A 20,576-nucleotide genomic window follows, 5' to 3' on the forward strand; every position below is an offset into this window, starting at 1 on the left:
GATCTTAGCAGCTAAACAAAGTTAGAGAAATGCAGACTCCTCATGTGACACATCAAATGTTACCAGGTTTGAGATGCCCATTATTCAGGTTGGCTGATGTGAAAAAAGTATTTTCTGCTGTTTCTGTAGTATGTTGTATTCTTCTTTATTTCTCAGCCAGGTAGTTAGTGTGCTGACGTGTCAGACGTGGAGATTAACCTGGAGAAACAGTGCAGATGCCACAATTTCCAGTATGAGTAACAAAACACTGGAGGCTGAAACCTGCATCTGCTTAAGCATCTGATTTTCAATAGCTCCAAATCTGGAGAATATTACCTTGATGTCTTCTGTGAAATGCAGTTGTGCTTGTGTTATCCATTCTGGTCTATAAATACATTTGCTGAATTTGGGTTTGGAGTTAGAATTCTGTGAGTAGGGATATGTTTTATACCACTACAAACAAACAGGATCAGGCTGACACAAAGCATGGTGTTTTTTAATCAGATAATGCATTCTGATTTGCTATGACATATGTTTGGAGGAAATGGGGAAGGTGGGAACTCCTTTACTTGATGGGAACTTAGAATTCTCAAGATTTATTACTCTAGAAAATCATAAAACATATGCATGACCTCTTTGGAAAATAACCTTCTCTACCGAGAAAATGCAAGTAATCAGATTAAGTGTGTGCAGAGACTCTGTTGTTTGGGTTTTACTCCATGCTATTTGCTATCAAATTTTGATTGACATTTAAAATGTTTAATTACCATGTCTCTAAAAAATTAATTTCAAAATAAAGTTAATCAAGTAATGATTTTTAAAAACACGCTTCTCATGTACATTGTGGAGCTGTATTGTCATTCCATTTCTTTGTATGTCAAGGAATAATTTGCAGTAAGTGTTGATTCATTTAGAGAAAACAAAAATGCTTCATTTTGATTTCTTTTGTCCGTTTCTTTAGTCATCTTCTGAATCTACATCTTTGTCTCTATTACTTTCCTCCACAGCACCTTCCCCACAGGGACCTAGGATTTTCCTGTTTCCCAGCTCCCCTACACTCTCTTGTGATTCCCCACATCTTAAAAAGTCCTGTCTCCTCCTCTCGGGGTCTAGCATTAAACCTCTCCACTCTAGCCATGTCAGCCCAGTTGTTCTGAGGAAAAGTGTTTCTTTCACTGAAGAGCTGCTTCTGGCTGCTTCTGGTAGGATCTATCTATTATGGCCTTTTAAACAAGCTTTTGAGGAAATGTTGTTATTTGATTAACACACAGATGCTTCTATAACCCTGGGTTTGCTCAGCTAGCCTCTGAAAACTGCTGGCTACATGACTATGCATTCCATCTCTCACCTCTGCCCTAGAAGCTTGAAACACCTTCAGAACTTCTTAGAGGATTGGAAACAATGTCATATATGCTGCAGAATTACTTCTTTACTCTTGAAAAATATCCTTTGCTAATTGGACTGAAATAATTCACTTTGTGATCCCATTCATTCATGTTGTTGCTCCTGTTTTGCATGGAGCAAATGCTCATTGCACTTGCTCGTGAATTCATTCATAATTTGCTGGAATAATGGTTGTCAGATGCTACCAACTCTGCTTTTTAATTTAACCTTTTAAACAAAGCCCATGCTTTTTATTTTTCCTGCCCACTTTTTCATTTCACTGACATGGATTATTTTTATAGATTTCAATTAAATAGTCGTTGATATTACTTCGCTTTTTTGTAGAAACTCTTTTGGTTAGTTTGTATTTTTTGAGTTTGTTTCATGTGTAATATTTATGCTATGTTTGTCTGTATTTAGTCTTGTATAGTCCCTGACAGTGATGTTTAGAATCCATGCTAAATAGTAAAAGCAATTTAATCTTGTTTAATGGGACTATACAGATACTAATAGTTTTGTTTCCTTATCCAAGTACAGCTAAAAATACTCATTGAAAATTGTAGTGGTTTTATATCTAATTACATGGTAATGGTAGCTTAGTAACTCTTGAAAACGAATGAATGAAGTTAGGAATGAATTTACATACATTATTAAGTCTGGTATTACTTCTAGATCTCCCAATCTTTGGTAAAAACAAATAACTGCACTTCGATGTATATTTACACTCTTGTTCATCCTTACTTGATCAGAAGAAAAAGGCTAGCAGGGAATTAGCATGTTGAATCAGTTACAAATTCTGGAAAGCAAATCTTGGCTTCATTTCTAACTGTCTGCACTGTGGTGTTTGTATTTCATCCTGCTCCTGACACCCTTTTGTTCTTGACGCTCCGCTTTCCTCTGCTGCTTAGGGGCTTCTTTTTGCTTTGCCATGCTAGCCCTGACAGGCTGAGACACAAGGAATGGCAATGATCGTGTGTTTTAGGCATGACAGTTACCAAGCACACCCGAGCCAGCAGCACTGTGTGTGCCTTAGGAGAAGCACAGCCTGGGCAGGTGTTTGCTGCAGTGCTGTGCACCGAGCCCAGCCCGCAGCTCTGCTGCAGGAGCGCATCCTCTGGCCAGGGTGTCCTGCACCTGACCTGCTTCCTCTGCACAGACCTCCTGTGGCAGGGGAGGCTGCAGCTGGAGCTCTGGAAGGAGGAAAGAGAGAGTTAGCACCTGAGCAACATTGCAGTTTATCTCCTGTGCCTTTGCGGACAACCTGCGGCTTGTGTGTGTGCCAGTGTAGTCACCAAATAAGTGTAGTTTTAAATGCTGAGCAGTAGCAGCCCCTAGCTTGTTTGAATCAATCAGATGAGTGAGTATTTCATAGTGTAAAACCATTGGTAAAATTTTCCAGAGTTTATATTCAAATCAAAGGATATGCATTGCCTTTGTACTTTCTTCTTGTTCCTAATCGTGCTTATGTACCTGCTGCTGTAATTATGTGCACAGCCTCTTCCTACTTGTAGTTAGGAAAGGTGGTTTAGTTACCTGAAACTCTCTGAAAACCAGATTTGTATTACTTCTATTCAATAAAAATATTAGTGTAATAATATTAGTGAGAGACACACAACTATAGAGTAGTCTGACAGAGAGACTCTTTGATAAGGGCAGATAATCTGGTTATATAAAAACTTAATGTGGAAATTAGATCTCTATTTAAATCATAAGCAAAAAGTCATAACCAGAAAATTAAAAAAAAAAGTACTAAGAAAGAATTTTAAATCCACATCGTTAAGTTTTTATATTTTAAAGTTGATTTTAATTCAGATTGACAGCAGGAAAAAATCTTACATGGGGGGTTTGTTCAAATACTATAAAATCACTGCTAGTTGTGTGAAAAGGAAAACCTAGAGCAACCCTCAAACTAAAATTAAATTTTGATGCTTTTTTTCCTTAAAAATTAAATTGAATGGGATAATTTGACTGTTTTCAATGACTCATTTTTATCTATTTTGAAATCACCCTTGGATTACAAATTATAATATGTGTTTCTTTGAATGTCATTTGTACTGATGTTCTTCAGGAATGGGCAGTGGGAGTGCTGGAAAAGAAGGGGGGCCGTTTAAAACTCTTTTAAGACAACAGACTCAGTCAGCTCTGGAACAAAGGGTAAGGCATTTTATACTTCCATTTCTGGTCTACTGAAGTGAAAATTGATACTGTAGTAAGTTAATGTTTGCTGTTACTTTCTGTTTGAAAACATGTCATTTTAGGTCTGAACTTACTGCAAGTGTTGACTACTTAATAGCCCTTTTATACAGAAGTTATTTAAATATTAATGTATTACTAGAGCACTGGGAAAAGTGGAGCAATTAACTGTGCACAGCACTCAAGTAATTCCAGTGGCACTAAGAAGTTACAGGAGAAATTACTGTTGTGTGGTCTCTGAAAGGTACTGGTGCATGTTGAGTTTAACACTTGAGTAAAGACATGATGATAAAGGTTTTACAGAAGCCAAATTCAGAAACATTGGCATAGCTTTAAACAAGTTGAAAATCCCATTTGGGTTTGGGAAAAGTTTCAAGTTTTGGGAATGGAGTTGGTACCTTGTGCCCCATTTCATGGAGTAGGAGGAAGCCTTTAATTGGGAACTTGAACCTGAACTGCCTGCCAAGCAGTAAAAAGCATTTATAGATTTAAACTTTTCCTCTATTGGACTAAAAATGCCATCTGTCATTATACTGAGCGGACTATATGATGAAAATAGAGGTTTTAATTAATTGTTCACGTTTGAAATGAGTAATTGCAACTTTTTTTATAAGCTATATAGTGGTTTGATCAAAGTGTTGATAATGAGGTGTGTTGAAAGAAGAAATGGGAGTGTATTTGTACTCAAATAAATCCATTGCAGCTTCTGCCTGCCGAGGCAGTGAGCTGGCAGCAGGTGTGTTAAAACAAGCCTTTTTTTCTGTTTACCTTTGATTTTGCTAGCATTTCAGATGTTCCGTGGCTGATCTTTTTATTTCCGTAGGAAACTTTTTAAAGACAATAAAAAAGTAAATTAAGAGCCCTTAATGTATTTTTAGAGCCTGAATTATTTGAACATTATTTTGATAAGATCTGTGTATTGTCTAGTAGAAAAAAGATGCTGTAAAATGGGATGGAGGCATGTTGAATCTGTTGTTGATGGTGATTGTGATGTAGCAGCAAAGCATGTGGACAGTTAATTGATTAAAAATGTTCATTCTGTCTTCTGAAAATGTCATGTGGGATGTGGTTTTGCTATGATGTTACCTCTTTTGGTATATATGAATAACATCTGTAAGTTATTTTGTCTGTTTTAGTATGACACACATAAACAGTGCACATAAACACTTACTTTTCTGGATTACTTAGGATAGAACGTATTTGGGGAAAAGGAAGAATAAATTCAGTATATATAATGCAGTTTCACACGTATTAGAGCTATCATAAAATCCCAGAATACTTTGAGTTTAAGGGACCTTAATGGTCATCTTATTGCAGCCACCCTGCCTTGGGCAGGGACACATTCCATGAGACCAGGTTGCTCAAATAGTTCTTTTGACTCTTAGATTATTCTGGTATGTGGTAATGCTAAGGTACCTTAAAATGAGTTCATTTAGTTGCATGTCTCAAGAGCTTTTTTTAACCAAATGTGGTTTTGGTATATTACTTAAATAACCATAGCTGCAAACTGAACAGAGTTGGTTAAAAGGGTAATATTCCTCAAATTCTTCCCTAAAATAAACCTGTAGAAAATACAGCTGTGGAAAACTCAGGCACATGTTACATTTTACATTAATAACTGTAAGCAGTTCCCTGGACCTCTGTAGACAGCAAGACCAACTGCAGCACAGCTGTCTTTCTGTCTATTTTTAATTAAAAAAAAATGCATTCTGTATGTCCATCACTAGGAAAATTTGATGTTATTCTACTCCTAAAAATTAGCCTATATTTTTGTAGAAATGGCCAAAAGCTGGTCTCAGTGGTATTTTGTGTCTCTCACTTCCACTTGGACAGATTCTGGTTTCTTCCTGTTTTTACATTCTGCAGGAGCTTGAGCAATCTCATTGTGCTGAGCAGGTGTTTGAGGATTTGATTGGAACCTTCTCAAACTTGCCCCAAACACAGCTATAGAATCTCTGTGTAGTTTTGAGGATTAAAAGTGAAGTTCTTTGATGGCCTGTGCAATCAGTGACTGTGGAGTACTGAATTGGTGTTGGTGAAATGATTGGCCATCTTCAGCTGTAGCTTGGAAATCATCCTGGTTTGTCATATACTGAAATACTCCATGGTTGCATCACCTTGAAGTAAAGGAGTCCTTTGCAAATTGCAGTAATAGAGGGGATTTATGATGTGGGAACTGCATCTGGTTTTCCCTGAAATCTCCATTTTCCCTGAAAAAAACTGTAGATTTAGAATTTTGAGCTACTACAATTTACAACATGTAACTGAGGCTGGAACTTGTATAAGCAATGTAATAACAAAATTTTTAAAAACTCTAAATTAAATAGAAAAAGAAAAGCCTTTATATGAATTAGTGGAGTTCCATCTGTGTCAGAAGGAATGAGAGGTTGTTAACAGAATTGTGTCAGAATATTCAGTGAGTCAGGTTCTGATAGAACACCTTATGTTATCATGTGTCATAATACAGGCTTGGGAGTATTGGTGTATTTACTGAGATAAAACCAAGTTGTTACTTGAAGTTTTACTCCTGGTTTCTAGTGTAGGCAATCAGGCAAAGTGGAAGTGTGAACACGTTAAGGTTACTTGCAGTACACAGCCTTATGGAAAGTGGAAAAACCTCTGAATTTCCATATAGATTAAAAACACTGGATTTGCTCAAGCTTTCGAGCATGGAGCATTGTTTACTTTGCCTCAGCCCGGTGTAAATGGGAGTGTGTGTATACATAGAATGTAAATGTAGTAAAGGCTTAGTGGAACACATCCAGAAGACTCATTTATTCCTTTCTGCCATCCTGGGAAGGCAGTATTTTGAGTATTTTGACTATTCTGATGACTTGCAAGGCACTTGGCAATCTGTTAGAACCTCCTGGGGGAATCTTCAGAGAATTCTCTAGAATCCATCTCTGCTCCTGGAGACCCATCAGTCAAGCAGCTTGGCAGAGTCCTGGGCTGAAATCTTCCTGCTTGCTAATTGCATCTCAAGGCAGAACTGCAGGCTTTGGCTTTCGGGCTCGTTTTTCTTCTGGTTATTGATGCTGTGGTTGCTGATTTCAAAGTCTGCCTCTTAATTTTGAAAGTTTAAGCGAAATGAAAATCCAGGAAACTTGAAGTTTGTAGGACGTGTTTAAAGTTCCAAGAGTTCCTGTAAGAAGGGTGGCAAGAATCCTGAAGTATTAATTTTTAAACCTACGTTGGGTTTAAACCATCTTTAGATTAAGATGGCTTTTTATGCCATGTATTGCTGGAAGACCCTGATCCTCACTGAATCTGCAGCATGTGTGCTGTTCAGGTAGAAGCTTGGTTGAATTGTTCTCTTTCCAAGTGTGTGAGAAAGGAATCTATCCTGTACTTTCTCTCATATAAAAATACGGAGTTTATTTGTTCCATTTAATTAGTTACAGTTATACAAAACATGATTGCATGATTTTTCATCTTTTTTTTTTTGCTTTCTTCATTTAGAATTGCTGAACATGAATTATTGCCTTTCCCCCATAAGTGTGCTATTATGTATATATTAGACATATCACAGAATGTCTCTGGAGCAATGAAAATCTAGGTTTGGGCTCAGCTTCTTTGAATAAGACTTTTACTGCATCCTATGTGTCTTGAAAAATTGCCATTATTAGTTACTTTGCCCCTTTTATGAATGAAAAGCTGGAGTAGTTAGTAAAAGTTAACTCTTCATTTTACTTATGAACTGGAAGTGAATTATCTTTAAGAACTTGTGCTTAAACTTGTGTTTAAGTACACTTGTTATGTTTTATTTTAAAAGATGTATACTTGTTATTTTTAGAGCTTACAAGCAGAGCAGTCCTTTGATATTTTTTAGGTATGTTTTCCTGTGATAAGACTGTCCTCATTTTTGCAAGACTACAGCTTGTTTCACCCTGTGCTTCAGAATCAAACTGCAGTCAGTTATAACAAGAACACCTAAAAATGGAGAAATTTTTTTTTATCAGCTAATGAAAGAAGAATTCCGGTGTTTAGCCGCCACAGTAAAAGTGGTTCAATGCAGATTTTGTTAATCTCCAAATGTCTAAAGTTCTGATTATTGATCACTGTCGTGCTGAGAAACAGCTCTGTGGGGGAAAAGTATTGTTCCAGCGAGTGGAGCGTGCGCTTTTCTGGCGCAGTGGGCCCGTGGGGCCGCGGGCTCTGCAGCGCTGGGGGCTGCCCTGGCTCCGCGGGCCGCGCGAGGGAGAGCGCGGTGCCTGCCCCGCGCCGGGCACGGCGTGGCCAGCGCTCCTGTAACGCTTCCTCTTCGTGCCTGCAGGAATTCCCGTTTTTCACCCTGACCACCTTCCCGCCGGGCTTCCTGGTCCACGTCGGGGGCGTCGTCAGCGCGCGCTCCGTGAAGCTCCTGGATCGCATCCACAATCCCGGTAGGTCGGCACGGGAACGTGGGAGCACCTGCCTGGCATGGGAATAACCTGCCTGACACGGGAACACGGGAATAACCTGCCTGGCACGGGAATAACCTGCCTGGCACAGGAACACGGGATTGCCTGCTTGGCAGGGGAATGGGGGCCTGGCAAGGGAACACTTGCCTGGCACGGGCTGCCCTCCAGCCTTGGTGACACCCTGGGGACAGGCAGATCCATTGTGGCAGTGCACAGCAGAGCTGGCACGGGCTGCCCTCCAGCGCACGGGAACACGGGAATAACCTGCCTGGCATGGGCACACAGGCCTGCCTGGCACGGGAACACGGGAATGCCTGCTTGGCAGGGGAATGGGGGCCTGGCAAGGGAACACCTGCCTGGCACGGGCTGCCCTCCAGCCTTGGTGACACCTTGGGGACAGGCAGATCCATTGTGGCAGTGCACAGCAGAGCTGGCACGGGCTGCCCTCCAGCCTTGGTGACACCTTGGGGACAGACAGATCCATTGTGGCAGTGCACAGCCAAAGCAGTGCATTGCAGACAGCCATTTTGGGGCTTGGAAAGTGACTTACTCAATGGTCGTGGTTTTAGTGAGAAATGTTCCAGCAAGTTAAAGTGGTAATAAAATGCTTTGAATGAGTAACTTTGCACTGAAAACTAGCTTTGAATTATTGTGGGGTTCATTAATTTTTTGCTGCTTTTTGTGGTTAAAACTTGATGCAAGTTTGTCCATTCAAACAAAAATGAGATTAAATGCTTGATCTTAACTATGAATGTTTTCCCATTTTCAGCTCCTTGAAATCTTAAAGGACTAATGGCCACAGCTCACAACATGGTTTTTAACCTTTACAGCTTTGTTTCTGTTCTTAGAAACCTTTACTGAACAGTACTTGAAGATTTTTATTTATTATTTTCCTGGGAACCCCAGCACGAGAACACGTGTGCTTTGCATGTCCTAGTTCCAATGTTAGAGCTGAGTGACTTTTGACTCTGAAGACTTGGTTGGTTTAGTTGCTGAAACCAGATGAGGAATGCTTTGCAAAAGGTTGGACTTGACAGTGCACTTAAAAATGCAGAGCAGTCTAAAAATAGCACGTGTAGTGATTTTGCATGCACTAGTCAGGAGTAATAAAAGGAAGTTTATGCAAATACATCCTCAAAAACAAGTACAAAAAACTGAATATTTTCCTTTATTTTCTTTTTCTTCCTATGGCCCCAGGCAAGCAACTCTCCAGGCAGGTAGATCAGATTGTTGCTGATCTAAAGGTTCAGTAAACTGGCAACATGAAATTAAATCCAAGACTTAATTTGCATTAGATCCTCCTACTTTTTGAGTATATTGGTACACAATGTTGCTCTGTTGTTTTCCTATTCTAAGGTCTGTTTATACAGAGAAGAGAAGATTAAAAGAAATGTCAAAGTATAATTAATATGTGAGTCTTTCTTTGCCACAAAGTTATTTTAGGATTCTCTGTTTTCAACAGATTTCTGATACAGACCTCTTATGTGCAAAATTTACTGTGTGATAGATGTAAGACAGTATTAAAAAAAATGAGTTCTGCTCAGAAGTTTAAAAACTAATTTCTTGCATTATGCCCTCCTTCCTTTTTACCAGCTGACTGGAAGCACTCTAAGCCATAAGGCAAGAAGAGATGTGTGGTTGCAGAGCTGCAGTGTTTGTGAGACTTGCAGATTGCTCCTGACAAGTGAATGTAAAATGCACGATCCTTGGAACTCACATTGCAAAATAGTGGGAACAAAAGGGGCAATGAAAGCACGTGGCTGTGGGAGGGAAGGTGGAGGAGTAAAAAAAAATCTGATAGAGTTATGATCGTGAAGCATTTGAGTCAAACAAGTCTGTAAAATATTAAAGGAAGGAAATAAACTGGGAGATCAATGAATCAGGAAAACATGGAAGAGGAGAGAACATTTGCAGGTGGATTAAGAATGTGCCAGTAGGACAAAACTGCCAATTACTGTGCACTTAGTCACCTAGTGCCAGACTGCTGTAGCATGCTCCTCTGTCCCTTTCTATTTCAGCCTCTATTAACTCTGCTGTCTGTGTCTTTCCAGTTCCTGTGGAGTGGTGTTGTCAATTGTGTTCTTGTTGGTAGTTTTTTCACTATTCTGCTGCTATAACTGATCTACTAATTTGCTGTTTTGAACTCAGCCTTTGTCGGAATTATGGGTAACACAAGATCATACAAACTGCTAGACTGGAATAGTTTCAATTCAGGTATTTTATTAGTCATTCAGTACTACATATGCTGACAGAAATTATGGCAGCTCAGTGAAGTTATTAGAAATGCTCTAGGATATTTAGGTTAATGCTTCAAATTTAAATATGTTTAATCATCAAATGCCTAAATGTCACGTTTTCATGTTGTTAAAGACTTTCTTTAAAATTACAAAACATTGTTTTAGTATAAAATAGTATTGCTAAGAATAATATCAATCTGGAAAGCTGAATGTTCAGATGTTTATTTAATAGCCACTTTCATCTCAGCATCCATGAAGGAAGTAATTTAGGCTAAGAGAATGGGTTCTTCCTTACACAGTTAGGATCATGTCAGGTGTTATTTTATTTTGTTTGTTTGGTTTGGGGTTTTATGTAATGGGTTTTCAGTGTTTATTTTGGCCTATTGGTTTGATTTGGGTCAAAACTAACTGTTGGTTAGTTTGTTGTTTTGCATGGGCTTGCACTTTGTTCAACAAAGGCTTTCCTCCTGTTAATTTCAGGAAATCAATGAATGTGTTTGTTCTTAATACTAGCTCTAAAGTAGAAATTGTATTATAGATAATAATAGATATAAAAATTATCCAAGAAAAAAAAGATTATCAGTTTCAAGAGAAGAGTAGTATGTAGCCTAGGATTTGTTGGTTCATAAATCTTGAATTGTAAAATGCAGCCAGTTACAGGACTTAAAACTTTTTAATCACTTCATTACCCAGCTTGAAAAAAGCCCCAATATTCTTATTTTTATGCAGTTTTAGTAATCAAGGTGTGTAACTTCCTCATGCAGCTGTAGAAGGCATGAATGAGATGGTGCAGTCTAGGTGCAGCAAAGACTTCTGTGTCATGTTTTCCCTGTGGAAGGATAACATGCTGTGCAAGAGAGGCAGGCATCACTTCCCTACATAGAACACCCAAGCCAGTGGCCCTGTCAGACTTTGATGTTTGTGAAGCTGGCACCATAAAAAGGTGCAAAGCTGACCTCTGAGGGCTTGCTTCCCCCAGAAACCTTCCTTCTTGATAATTCACTCTTGCCATGCAGCTCTGTGTCGTGCTCTAAAACTCACTTTAAATGTGCAGTTGCTAAAAATCAGACACTTTTCATTCTGCAAATTGTTCAAAAATAGGGAGAGCTCAAAACTATTGGCTCATTTTTGCTGTTTCTTTTGCAGTAAGCATCCTTTAATATTATGATTATGAGCTTTTCTGACTGTTGGTTTTCTGTGCTTGTTCTAAAGTGATAATCTTTTAAAATTAACTTTCAGTATGAAAAGACTATTATAAAATTCTCGGGTCTGTGACTGGTATGGCATAGTCTGATCCAAGGTGTTAAAAATGTGTCAAAATTTTTGTGTACTGTGTACGACCTTGAAAAGTTGGAATTCATTGTTGCTTTTCCAGTTTCTTTAGTAGGATGTTTTTATTGAAAGAATTGTATTAGAATAATGGAGTAAATGAGTTTATGTACAGACACTAAACATGCCTTGAACTAGACTAGACAGTGATCCACAATGTCAAATTAGGAAGCAAAGTGCAAGTCAGGAATTCAGTTCTTGGTGGAATATCCATAACTGTTGTCTAAATTTTTTAGAGATCACAGGGAAATGAATGTGCATTTATGTGTATGTGAAACATTTTCCCCAGATGTGCTTTTTACCTAGAGGTGTTGGTTGGAGTAGAGAGGTGCAAACTGTAACTGTGGAGTTAATTCCTCCTGAGAGCTGGCTGTGTTCTGCAGCCTGGCTGGGTCAGTAGGTGTGCAGAGAGCTGGTTATCCCTGCTGCCTTGGCACTGAGCAGGAGGCACTCCTGTTCCTGGAAGTGTGCGTGGCCTTTGCAGTGCTAGGTGTGCTGCTGGACACAGAACATAATCACAACCATAAGTGGGCTAAAGTTATTGTCCTTTTGGAAAACGTTCAGCCTTCATTTCAGCTTGCTTAGTCACTGTGTAGTGCAGTGCTTTTTTCTTTTTTCTTTTTGTCTTGCCAATGATTTAATTGTATGTGAGATATGACAGGAGCATCCAGTGATAGGGAAACATCAGAGATTTGAAGGTGCTTGAAAATCAGACGTGGAAGTAAAGACTGACTATTTCATGAATGGAAAAGAAGCTGCTTATATATCTGGGAACTGCATATAGTTCAATGAAGAATTGTTTAAATGTTTGTACAATACAAAAAGGTGGATATGAAGACGAATTTGCAAAATGAAAGTAGGGAGTCGAGCAAAAAATTCATAGAAAAGAGGGCACAAAATGCAGTGGAAGATAGCTTCTGGTGCTGTCTCTGGGAAAGAACAAACTCCAAGTATAAAAATGTGCAAGGAGTCCTCAGTCCAGGAGGCTGACCTTTGTTAAAGGTTAAACACAGAGCACAAAGTTAGGCAGTGCAAGAACTTGCTGAGTAGAGGCTGCTTTTCCATATGGCTGTTTCACAGCACCAATACATCGTTTCTCACATAAATGAATTTTAAACTCCTCATTCAGGAAGCTGCTCCAGCAGTCAGAAATATGGAAAGATAAAAGATTGATAAAAACTTCCTAAGCATCTCCTGAGCTCCCTGTGTGATATCCAGTCTCGCTGTTGGAGTGTGAAGTTCTCCAGAGTTAGTTTTGCATAGACGAAATGCAAGAGCAAAGCTTGGCAATGTTTTGTTTCTGTAACTGAATGTTTTTCTTCCACAGAAATACAGAGAATGTGCAAATGACATTTCAGGCTGCTTTCTGGGTGTGAGTGTGGCCAGTTGTAGGAGCACAGTAGGAAATGTCAGAATGTGCCTGCTGGTGTCTGATGTGGTTATCCTTCAGATCAAGTAGTAAAAGCCCCAGCATTCTGAGGTTGACCTCTTGCCTTTTCTTGGGAAATTTCCAGGTTGGCTTCTTGCCCATCAGTGTGTGTTGAATGAAAATGGGAGGTTAAAGCAGTTGTCAGAGGTTTTTTCTGAAAAGAATGAGGGGTGTGATAATAATTTACTCCAGTAATAATTGACTCCAGTTTTCTGCAGCCTTTCTAGAGGAGTGAATGTTCCCAAGTCATTTCTGTGGTTAATGTGAATGGTGTTTGAATATGATTTCTGGAAGAAAATACACCCTTATGGTAATGAAATCATTTTCATTGGGACTGCTTTTTTTTTTTTTTGAGAGTTCTAAGTAGATATTTATGTAACTGAAGAAAGGGTGGTCACTGTCACTGAGCACAGAACAGTATTCACAGGTTCTGTTAGAGATTCCTAAATAAACTTGGCATTTCAAATCCTTGTTTAGAATTCTTTGCCTACCTAAGTAATGCTATTTCATCTGTTCAATACTGCTTTAAAACTCTCCCTAAATTCTGGCTAATGGTGTGAAAGCCAATAGAAACTTTTCTTTGCACAAGTGCTCCAAAAAAGCTATTGCTTATTGCACAACTACACTTTGGTTTTGAATTGATAGTACACAAGAGAGAACCTTGGTCTGGCAAAAATTGTATTTTTGCACATAACTTGTCCTAATTTCAGAATACAGGGCTTGGCTAAAACTGTTGTCTTCATAAAATTTCCTTCTTGGATTGCATTGAGTTTTTTCAGCCTTCTGGTATTTGCTTCTGTGGTTGCAAACATACAGTTGTAGAACTATCAGCCTGGCTCAAGGTGTATTAGTGTAGAAAAAAACCAGAATAATTCTGGTTGAACCAGCACCTTCCTGACTGCTGCATAATTGCAGCTCAACATGGCCTTGTAAAATGTCTGCTGAGGTTTTGTAGGAAGAGACACAGGTTCTAGCTGACTGTAGCAGGATTACAGGAATAACTGATGGATGCTGATGGATAATGAATATGAGGCACAGGAGATTTGCTTTTTAAGTCTCCTTGGATCCAGAAGTTCAAAGAAGCATCTTAAGACAGAATAAACAGCTGTGAGTGCACAGAAATAAGGAATGCAGAGGTTCTGCATTCCTGAGGAGCGCAGACACGGAATAGGAAATTCAGAGACAGTGTCATGTCATACCAGCTAATGCCATAGATAAAATGGGGTTTAGAAAGGCCTGCCTTGTTCCAGCATAGTGCCCCCAGCTCTGGGTAACAGCCCCTTCCTGTAGGCATTTCGGGCTTTTCTTTGAAGATTGCTCACGTTTTAAAATAGGTTGTACTTATTGTGCCAAGTGACAAAGCAACAGAGACAAAATAGAATAAGTAGTTTCTTTATTACCTGCTGAGTCACCTTCTAGGATGAGTGACTGAAATAATCACTAAAAGCTGAAGTAACAAAGGCACATGTTTATGCATTGAAATGATTTTCCAGAGGCAAATTTATGTCCTATATTTAATGTTTTCTAATTTCTGGGCAGTATTTTTGAGCTTTTGTAATCCTTAGTATGATGCAATTTAAACCTTCATTTTTAAGCATTTTAATTTTTAATATATGTTTAATTTTTCATATATTCTGAATATTTTTTCTTCAAATGCCCTATATTTTGACATTATATTTTTCATTTTATTTAGGTTGTATCTCGTGGTATGGTGGTTTCTTTTAGCTCTGCACTAAATTATTACTGCTGCTTTTACATCATTACAAGATTTTTTAAATTTTTTTTAGATGATGCTTTTTTCAGCTTGTGCTCTTCATATCAGACTTTTATCTACAATTAAAAGAAAAAGTTACAGCCACTCTTGTGGCTGTATTAAGCCATAAGGGGAACAACCCTTCTGCTTCTCCATCTTGGAGTATGTTTTGGGATTAAAGCTGTAGCTCCTCAACAGTGAGCTGCCACTGAAGGAATGATACATGGATTTTCTGTGGTTGCTCTCGGAGACTCGCTGCTCATGCAGTGATGTGGCCTGACACAGAGGAACACTGCCTGCACATGCAAGGGTTTGGTTTCATCAGCCATTTTCTCTCGGAGACTCGCTGCTCATGCAGGGATGTGGCCTGACACAGGGGGAACACTGCCTGCACATGCAAGGGTTTGGTTTCATCAGCCAGCCAGCATCCCATCCTGCAGATGCAGTTCAGTCTGGGTGTTCTTAGCATTGTCCCCCGGGTCACTGAAGAGTTCCTTCAGCTGGCTGCTCTGGTTTTGCCCCTTCAGCAGCGTGGCTTAGGAGCGAGCTGTGTGCTGCTCGCTGCCCGGCCCTAACACTGGGCAGGCTGGGAGTTTTACCTGGGGTTTAACTTTGTGCACAGCAATGTGCCTGCTCCCTGTGGCTGTGTTACACTGTTCCCTAGTTTAGGGTGTCCTAGTTTTCCTGTGATATATCCCTGCCATCTACTTCCTTCACTCGCTGTAACAAAGTTCTCATTTGTGCATCTTTTAGTCTTACAGATGAATATAGGGAGTGGTGTTTCTGAACAAGGATGGAGGGGCTTGGAAACTTTTTGGAAAGTTTTAGGTTAATCTGGTGTAGCTTTAATTATTTGCTACCTGACTTTTGTGTTAATCGTTACGGACCAGAGAATTTGTTTCTGTACAGTTATTTAGTTGTTAAATATTTTAGAAAATTGATAATGTCAATGTTATTGGGATAACCAGAAGGGAGTAAATAAAGCTTCAAGGTCCAGGGAAGGTTGCTTATAAACCTAACAAAGGTGTCTGTTAAAAAACCCAACCAGCCAAACTTACACAAAAATACCACACATCTTTCTGTATAAGCTGTTAGAGGGTTTTAATTAAGAAGATATAAAAATAAGGGAATATTGAACATGTGGATAATGGCTTTGCCTAGTGAAAGATTGAATTTGAAAGAATATTGACTTCCATTGCCATTTTTGAAACAACAGAACAATGAGTCATTTATAGATCATGAAAATTTTCCTTGGATGATTGTCCTTCTGTCAAAGTATTGCCTTATACATGTAAATAGTTACTAAATTATGCAATGTAAAACTGGTTAAAATGAATCAGTCTGTACTTTGGAGTAATTTCCTCAGGTTGTCCAAGGATTCAGCTTTAAGGATACAGCAACTCTTGGGTATGAACTGTGTCACCAAGAGGCCATTCTCATTAATCTGCCTGCAGTGTCAAAAAATCTATATGGACTATCAAAATGCAGCTTCTGGCCAAATCTTGAAAGAACCTGTACAAGTGACCCTTTAGCAAATAACTTGGGAAAGGTGTTGCTTCTTATGAATGAGGAAGTGACAGTGCCTAGGTGAAAGATTTATACAGGATATTGCCCCCTGGATAGTACAGCTCAGCCTTGTGTTCTAAAGGAGATGGGTCACTTGGTGGGGGATAGAGCTAACTCAAAGAACATTCCAGGTACAGAAGTGCTGTTTGTGTCTTGTAAAACTGCTGAATTAAATCAGTTTGAAAAGTTTCAGTTGGAGGAGGTTTGAGTTGGCATGATTTTTATAGAACACTGTACTTTTGACAGTATTGTTTCTCAAGTCCTCAACCATAGAAACAGTGTGCTTTGCTTCCACTTGGTTATAAATATCCTGCCAATTTGGAAACATTAATAAAGTAAGTTTAGTGTTAAGCCTTTGGTTTCCCACAAAGGGGACATAATTAGCAGTGGAATTTCCTGCAAACCTTTGTGCTTAAAGTTGTAGAGAACCCTTGGTCCAAACTACTCGGTACATTTGCTAGAAAAGCTTGTGACTGAGTGCTCTGTATGCTTGCCTTCTTGCTTCCACCTAGAATCCAGGGCCATTACTTTCTGTAACCATTTCAGTGAGCTGCCATAGTTTTCAGTCTGTACTGTCACCTGATCCAAGCATGCGCCAAAATACCCACCGTTTCTGGCTCCTGTCTGCTGAATCTGCTTTGCAAACCCTTAGTTCTTAAGCTTTTGCCTTAGCAAAACAACCAACAGGCACTCCCGTGGAGTGTGCTGGACACATGCCATCCTGCTTCCCCAACTCCTCTAATTGTTTATGTAAATCCTTAGCTTTACTAAACTTGTAAATGCTACGACAGCATCCCCATGTGAAATTGTGTGGCTCATGTGTCAAAAAAGGCTGCTTGTGACAATGTCAGAAGAATATGAATGCTACACATTGCACTGCATTCAGTGTTTTGTATCAACCTATTATTGCAATGTCATGGTGTTTGATTTTAATTGTAGACGATTATTTTGTGTTTTAATATACAAAGGTAAGTTCATATATACTGTGAATTTACAGTATTTATATATAAAGGTAATTGTTATTTTTTGGCCTCTTTTTGGAACAAAAAAATAGTCAAATATCTTAAGCAGAGGTCACAGTCTTCTTTACAAACAATTTTTTCTGCATGACTCTTATAGAAATACTTGTTCTTGTGCAATAAGAAATTGTTGGATTCTTTGAAAGACATTGGGCCTGATCCTGTTAACGCTGAAGACAACGGCTGGAAAATACTTCTTACCTCTCAAAAGAATGAAAATGATCCATTACATTTCTGTAGTTAATAGTTTTGTTAGTGAGGATATTGAACAGATTCTTAGAATAAAGGTTAAATATTGTTTTAGCAAGACAGTGTTGAGCAACTTCACAACAGTATGTGTTTGCTGTAATGGTAATGTGTCCTTGTAGATGTTAGGTAAGAAAATTAAGTCTCAATTTCAATAATTGAAACTACACATTTTTGTGGAGGAAAGGTAAATGTTTGCATAGAATTTGGGACCCGTCACTATTTCTACCTTTTATGTTCACTTTAAGGATCCCTGTTTCCTTTCAACATCTCATTCCATTTCAGTTTTCCCTGTGGCTACATTCCTTTTCAATGTCATTCTTGTCTTTATCAATCTTACCTTTATTTCACAGCACTTTTTATGTTCATCCTCAGTTACTTCGCTTCTTGCTAACTCTCAAATCCTCATCATGACTTCACATTTTCTTGCACTTTGACATTGAAATGTCACTGGTGATAAGTAGAAGCAGTTTTTGCCAGATGGAACCAAAAGGTGTAAAAAGCTGTAGTTTTGGAAATTGGCGATTTTTGTCTAGAAAAACGGGTATTTTCTTTGCAGGTGTTATTCTGTGGAGTACAAGAATTTGTGTGGCTCTTCAGTCAGTGTTTATAACTAGCTGCCTGTGATCCAGTCTCATTGAGCAGGTGTTTTTCTGCATGGTCAGAGAACCACTTCTGCTGCTTCTTAGACTTTTCATGAATAAGGAGAAACACATTGCTAATCAGAACAGTCTCTGGCCCGTGACTGGAGGGGAAAGGAGGATTTGCTGCCAAGATCCATGTCCATTTCACCAAAAAGTGTTAAAAAGAACTTTCACAGAATGTGCTTGTGGTCCCTCATCTCCATGCACTCTGCATTTGTCAGATGCTGCAGCCTGGCCTTACCATCCATTTCCCGAGATTGTCCCTCAGTTCAGCCCTGCTGCTGTCACCTGCTGGCAGCAGAGGGGTGCCTGCAAAGAGAAGGCATTTCCCACCTTTTGTACCACAGGTGGTTCTGAGGGCTGAGCTGGGAGCTCCAGCCCTGTGTGTGATGGAGTATTTCTGTAGGAATCTCAGCAATTCCAAAGCTGAGAAGAGCAAGTGCTCCGGGAATCTGAGTCAGGATTGCTGAGTATCACCTTAAGCATTTCTTTCCCCAGTCACTGAGAGGATTTAAGCAGTGTTTTCACACTGAGAGTGAAGTGCAGCACCCCAAGAGCCTGCCAGTAGTGCACTGAAACCTGCTAAAGTGAACTTGGGTTACAGAACGATTGATACAGTTCTTAGAAATCCCTTGGTTTGTGTCCTGACCTGGATATTTTTGTTGGTTGCAGAGAACATGGCTAAGAACTCTCACTGCAAGGTTTTTTCTGTTCAGTGCTCATTTCTTAAAACAAAGGTTGAATAAACTTTAGTCTGAGCATCCAGGCTGCTGCTGGTCAGCGCAGTGCTGTGAGTTACACAAGCACTGCCATCTAAAGTTAGGTATAATTGAATATACAGAGCTCTGTGCTCTTCCTTTGAATTAGAAAATAATCATTGGTTTAGTTTAGAAAAATTAGAGCCTAGTTCTAAATGCAAAGTTGAGGTAAAGTCATGAATGAATGCATCTTACTTTACAATATTTCTTTTTCAGTAACTTTTAAATTATGTCTATATCTGCATCTTGCATTTTTGTTTGTCATGTTGTCAGAGAACCAAGTGTATGATCACGTGGTTATCATACACTGTGTTGGTAAATATTCCTGGTAGTACAAAATTGATTCCAAATGAATTCCAGTTTTTGACTTTGATATTTAAATTATGATTCAGCAAGGAGAACTCAGTAGCCAGAAGTTTGTATCTGTGCTAAGAAGTTCATTTCAGGGAAATTCCATAAGAGTTTCTCTACTCAGAACCCTTGGTAATATCTGAGTGCTGATTGTTTGTTACTGGTTTTCCCTTTTTGTATCGACAATTAACACAGTTGCTAACTACATTCATTGAAACAGGTAAGTTTTCAGGCAAGAAGCAGCTGAACAATTCTAGTTGTATATTCAGTATTTGTTGGCTCCATATGTAAAAAGCTTTTAAGACAAGAGCTTTAGTTGTGGGAACCAATTGCTGAGCAGTTAAAAAATAAACGGACTGCATGAACTTATTCTAGCAGCACGCTCTTTTTGTATTTTTGTATCTTGTCTTTCAAGAAAGCAGGCAGGATACATTTAACATATAACCTTGAGGACAGTAAAGGTAACTGGAATTCATTCATGAGATGGAGGGAAGGTGCAGTTTCCAGGATACTGACTCTCAAAAGCACTGACAACACACATCCTGTATTTCTTCACGTTGGATTTGTAGTAGTTTCAAATCCATATGGCTTCTCACAGCCAGAGCCACAGAGCTGTCTGTTTGATTAGTGATGCAGTTTTGAGCAAACATTTTCACAATCTGGTTAGCAGAGAGAACTGCTTCAGTAGGAAAACTTTCTGAGGTTATTTCAAAGACACCAAGTAAAATACTGGTTTACTACTAGAAATACAGTTTCATTACTGTTAGTTTTCCAGCATTGCAGAGTATCTGTGATGCTTTGCAGGTAACACACTGCTCTTGTGTTGGAAGCTGAGAGTGTGGTTTGGACTAAAACCAGGTAGAGATTAGAACAGTATCTACAGTATTTTAGTGTTATATGGACAAGGAGAAGAATGCAGTAATTTGTGAGAACCTGCTCTCTGAGGGAGAAACAAGATAATTAGTGAACAAGTCCCATTAGTGTTTCCTTGAAGTGTGATAAATAGGAAGGGAAGAAGGTGTCCACATTGAAAGCACGTGCACATGCAAACCTCAGCTTTTCAGGTAAACTGCATGAAGCTTTGTGTCGGCACAGCCCAGAAGAGTGAACTGATTTATACTTTGTCTTTCAGATGAACCAGAGACGCGGGATGCCTGGTGGGCAGAAATCAGACAAGAAATAAAATCCCATGCCAAGGCATTGGGTTGTCATGCTGTAGTGGGCTACAGTGAATCAACCAGCATTTGGTAAATCATGATGATGATTTGATTTTCAAAATGCCACGGAGA

General features: G+C 39.1%; 1 protein-coding gene across 17 annotated transcripts in view; it reads left to right on the forward strand.

The window, feature by feature from the left end:
- C2CD5 (C2 calcium dependent domain containing 5) overlaps window positions 1-20,576 on the forward strand; it is a 54,394-nt gene that overhangs the window by 13,421 nt on the left and 20,397 nt on the right. For 9 of the 17 annotated variants that reach the window (XR_005952197.1, XM_041398522.1, XM_041398523.1 and 6 more), the window contains 4 exons: window positions 987-1,181; window positions 3,431-3,516; window positions 7,829-7,937; window positions 20,420-20,534. Coding sequence is in view for 16 of the 17 variants with exons in the window: in XM_041398522.1 (XP_041254456.1) it covers window positions 987-1,181; window positions 3,431-3,516; window positions 7,829-7,937; window positions 20,420-20,534 (505 nt within the window). In the remaining variant the exon portion in view is untranslated. The remainder of the gene's footprint in view (window positions 1-986; window positions 1,182-3,430; window positions 3,517-7,828; window positions 7,938-20,419; window positions 20,535-20,576) is intronic. The other 8 variants (XM_041398537.1, XM_041398538.1, XM_041398529.1 and 5 more) reach the window with 1 other exon arrangement.

Source organism: Onychostruthus taczanowskii, unplaced genomic scaffold (assembly GCF_017590055.1).
Source record: "Onychostruthus taczanowskii isolate IOZ18803 unplaced genomic scaffold, ASM1759005v1 scaffold15, whole genome shotgun sequence".
Taxonomy (NCBI): Eukaryota; Metazoa; Chordata; class Aves; order Passeriformes; family Passeridae; genus Onychostruthus; species Onychostruthus taczanowskii.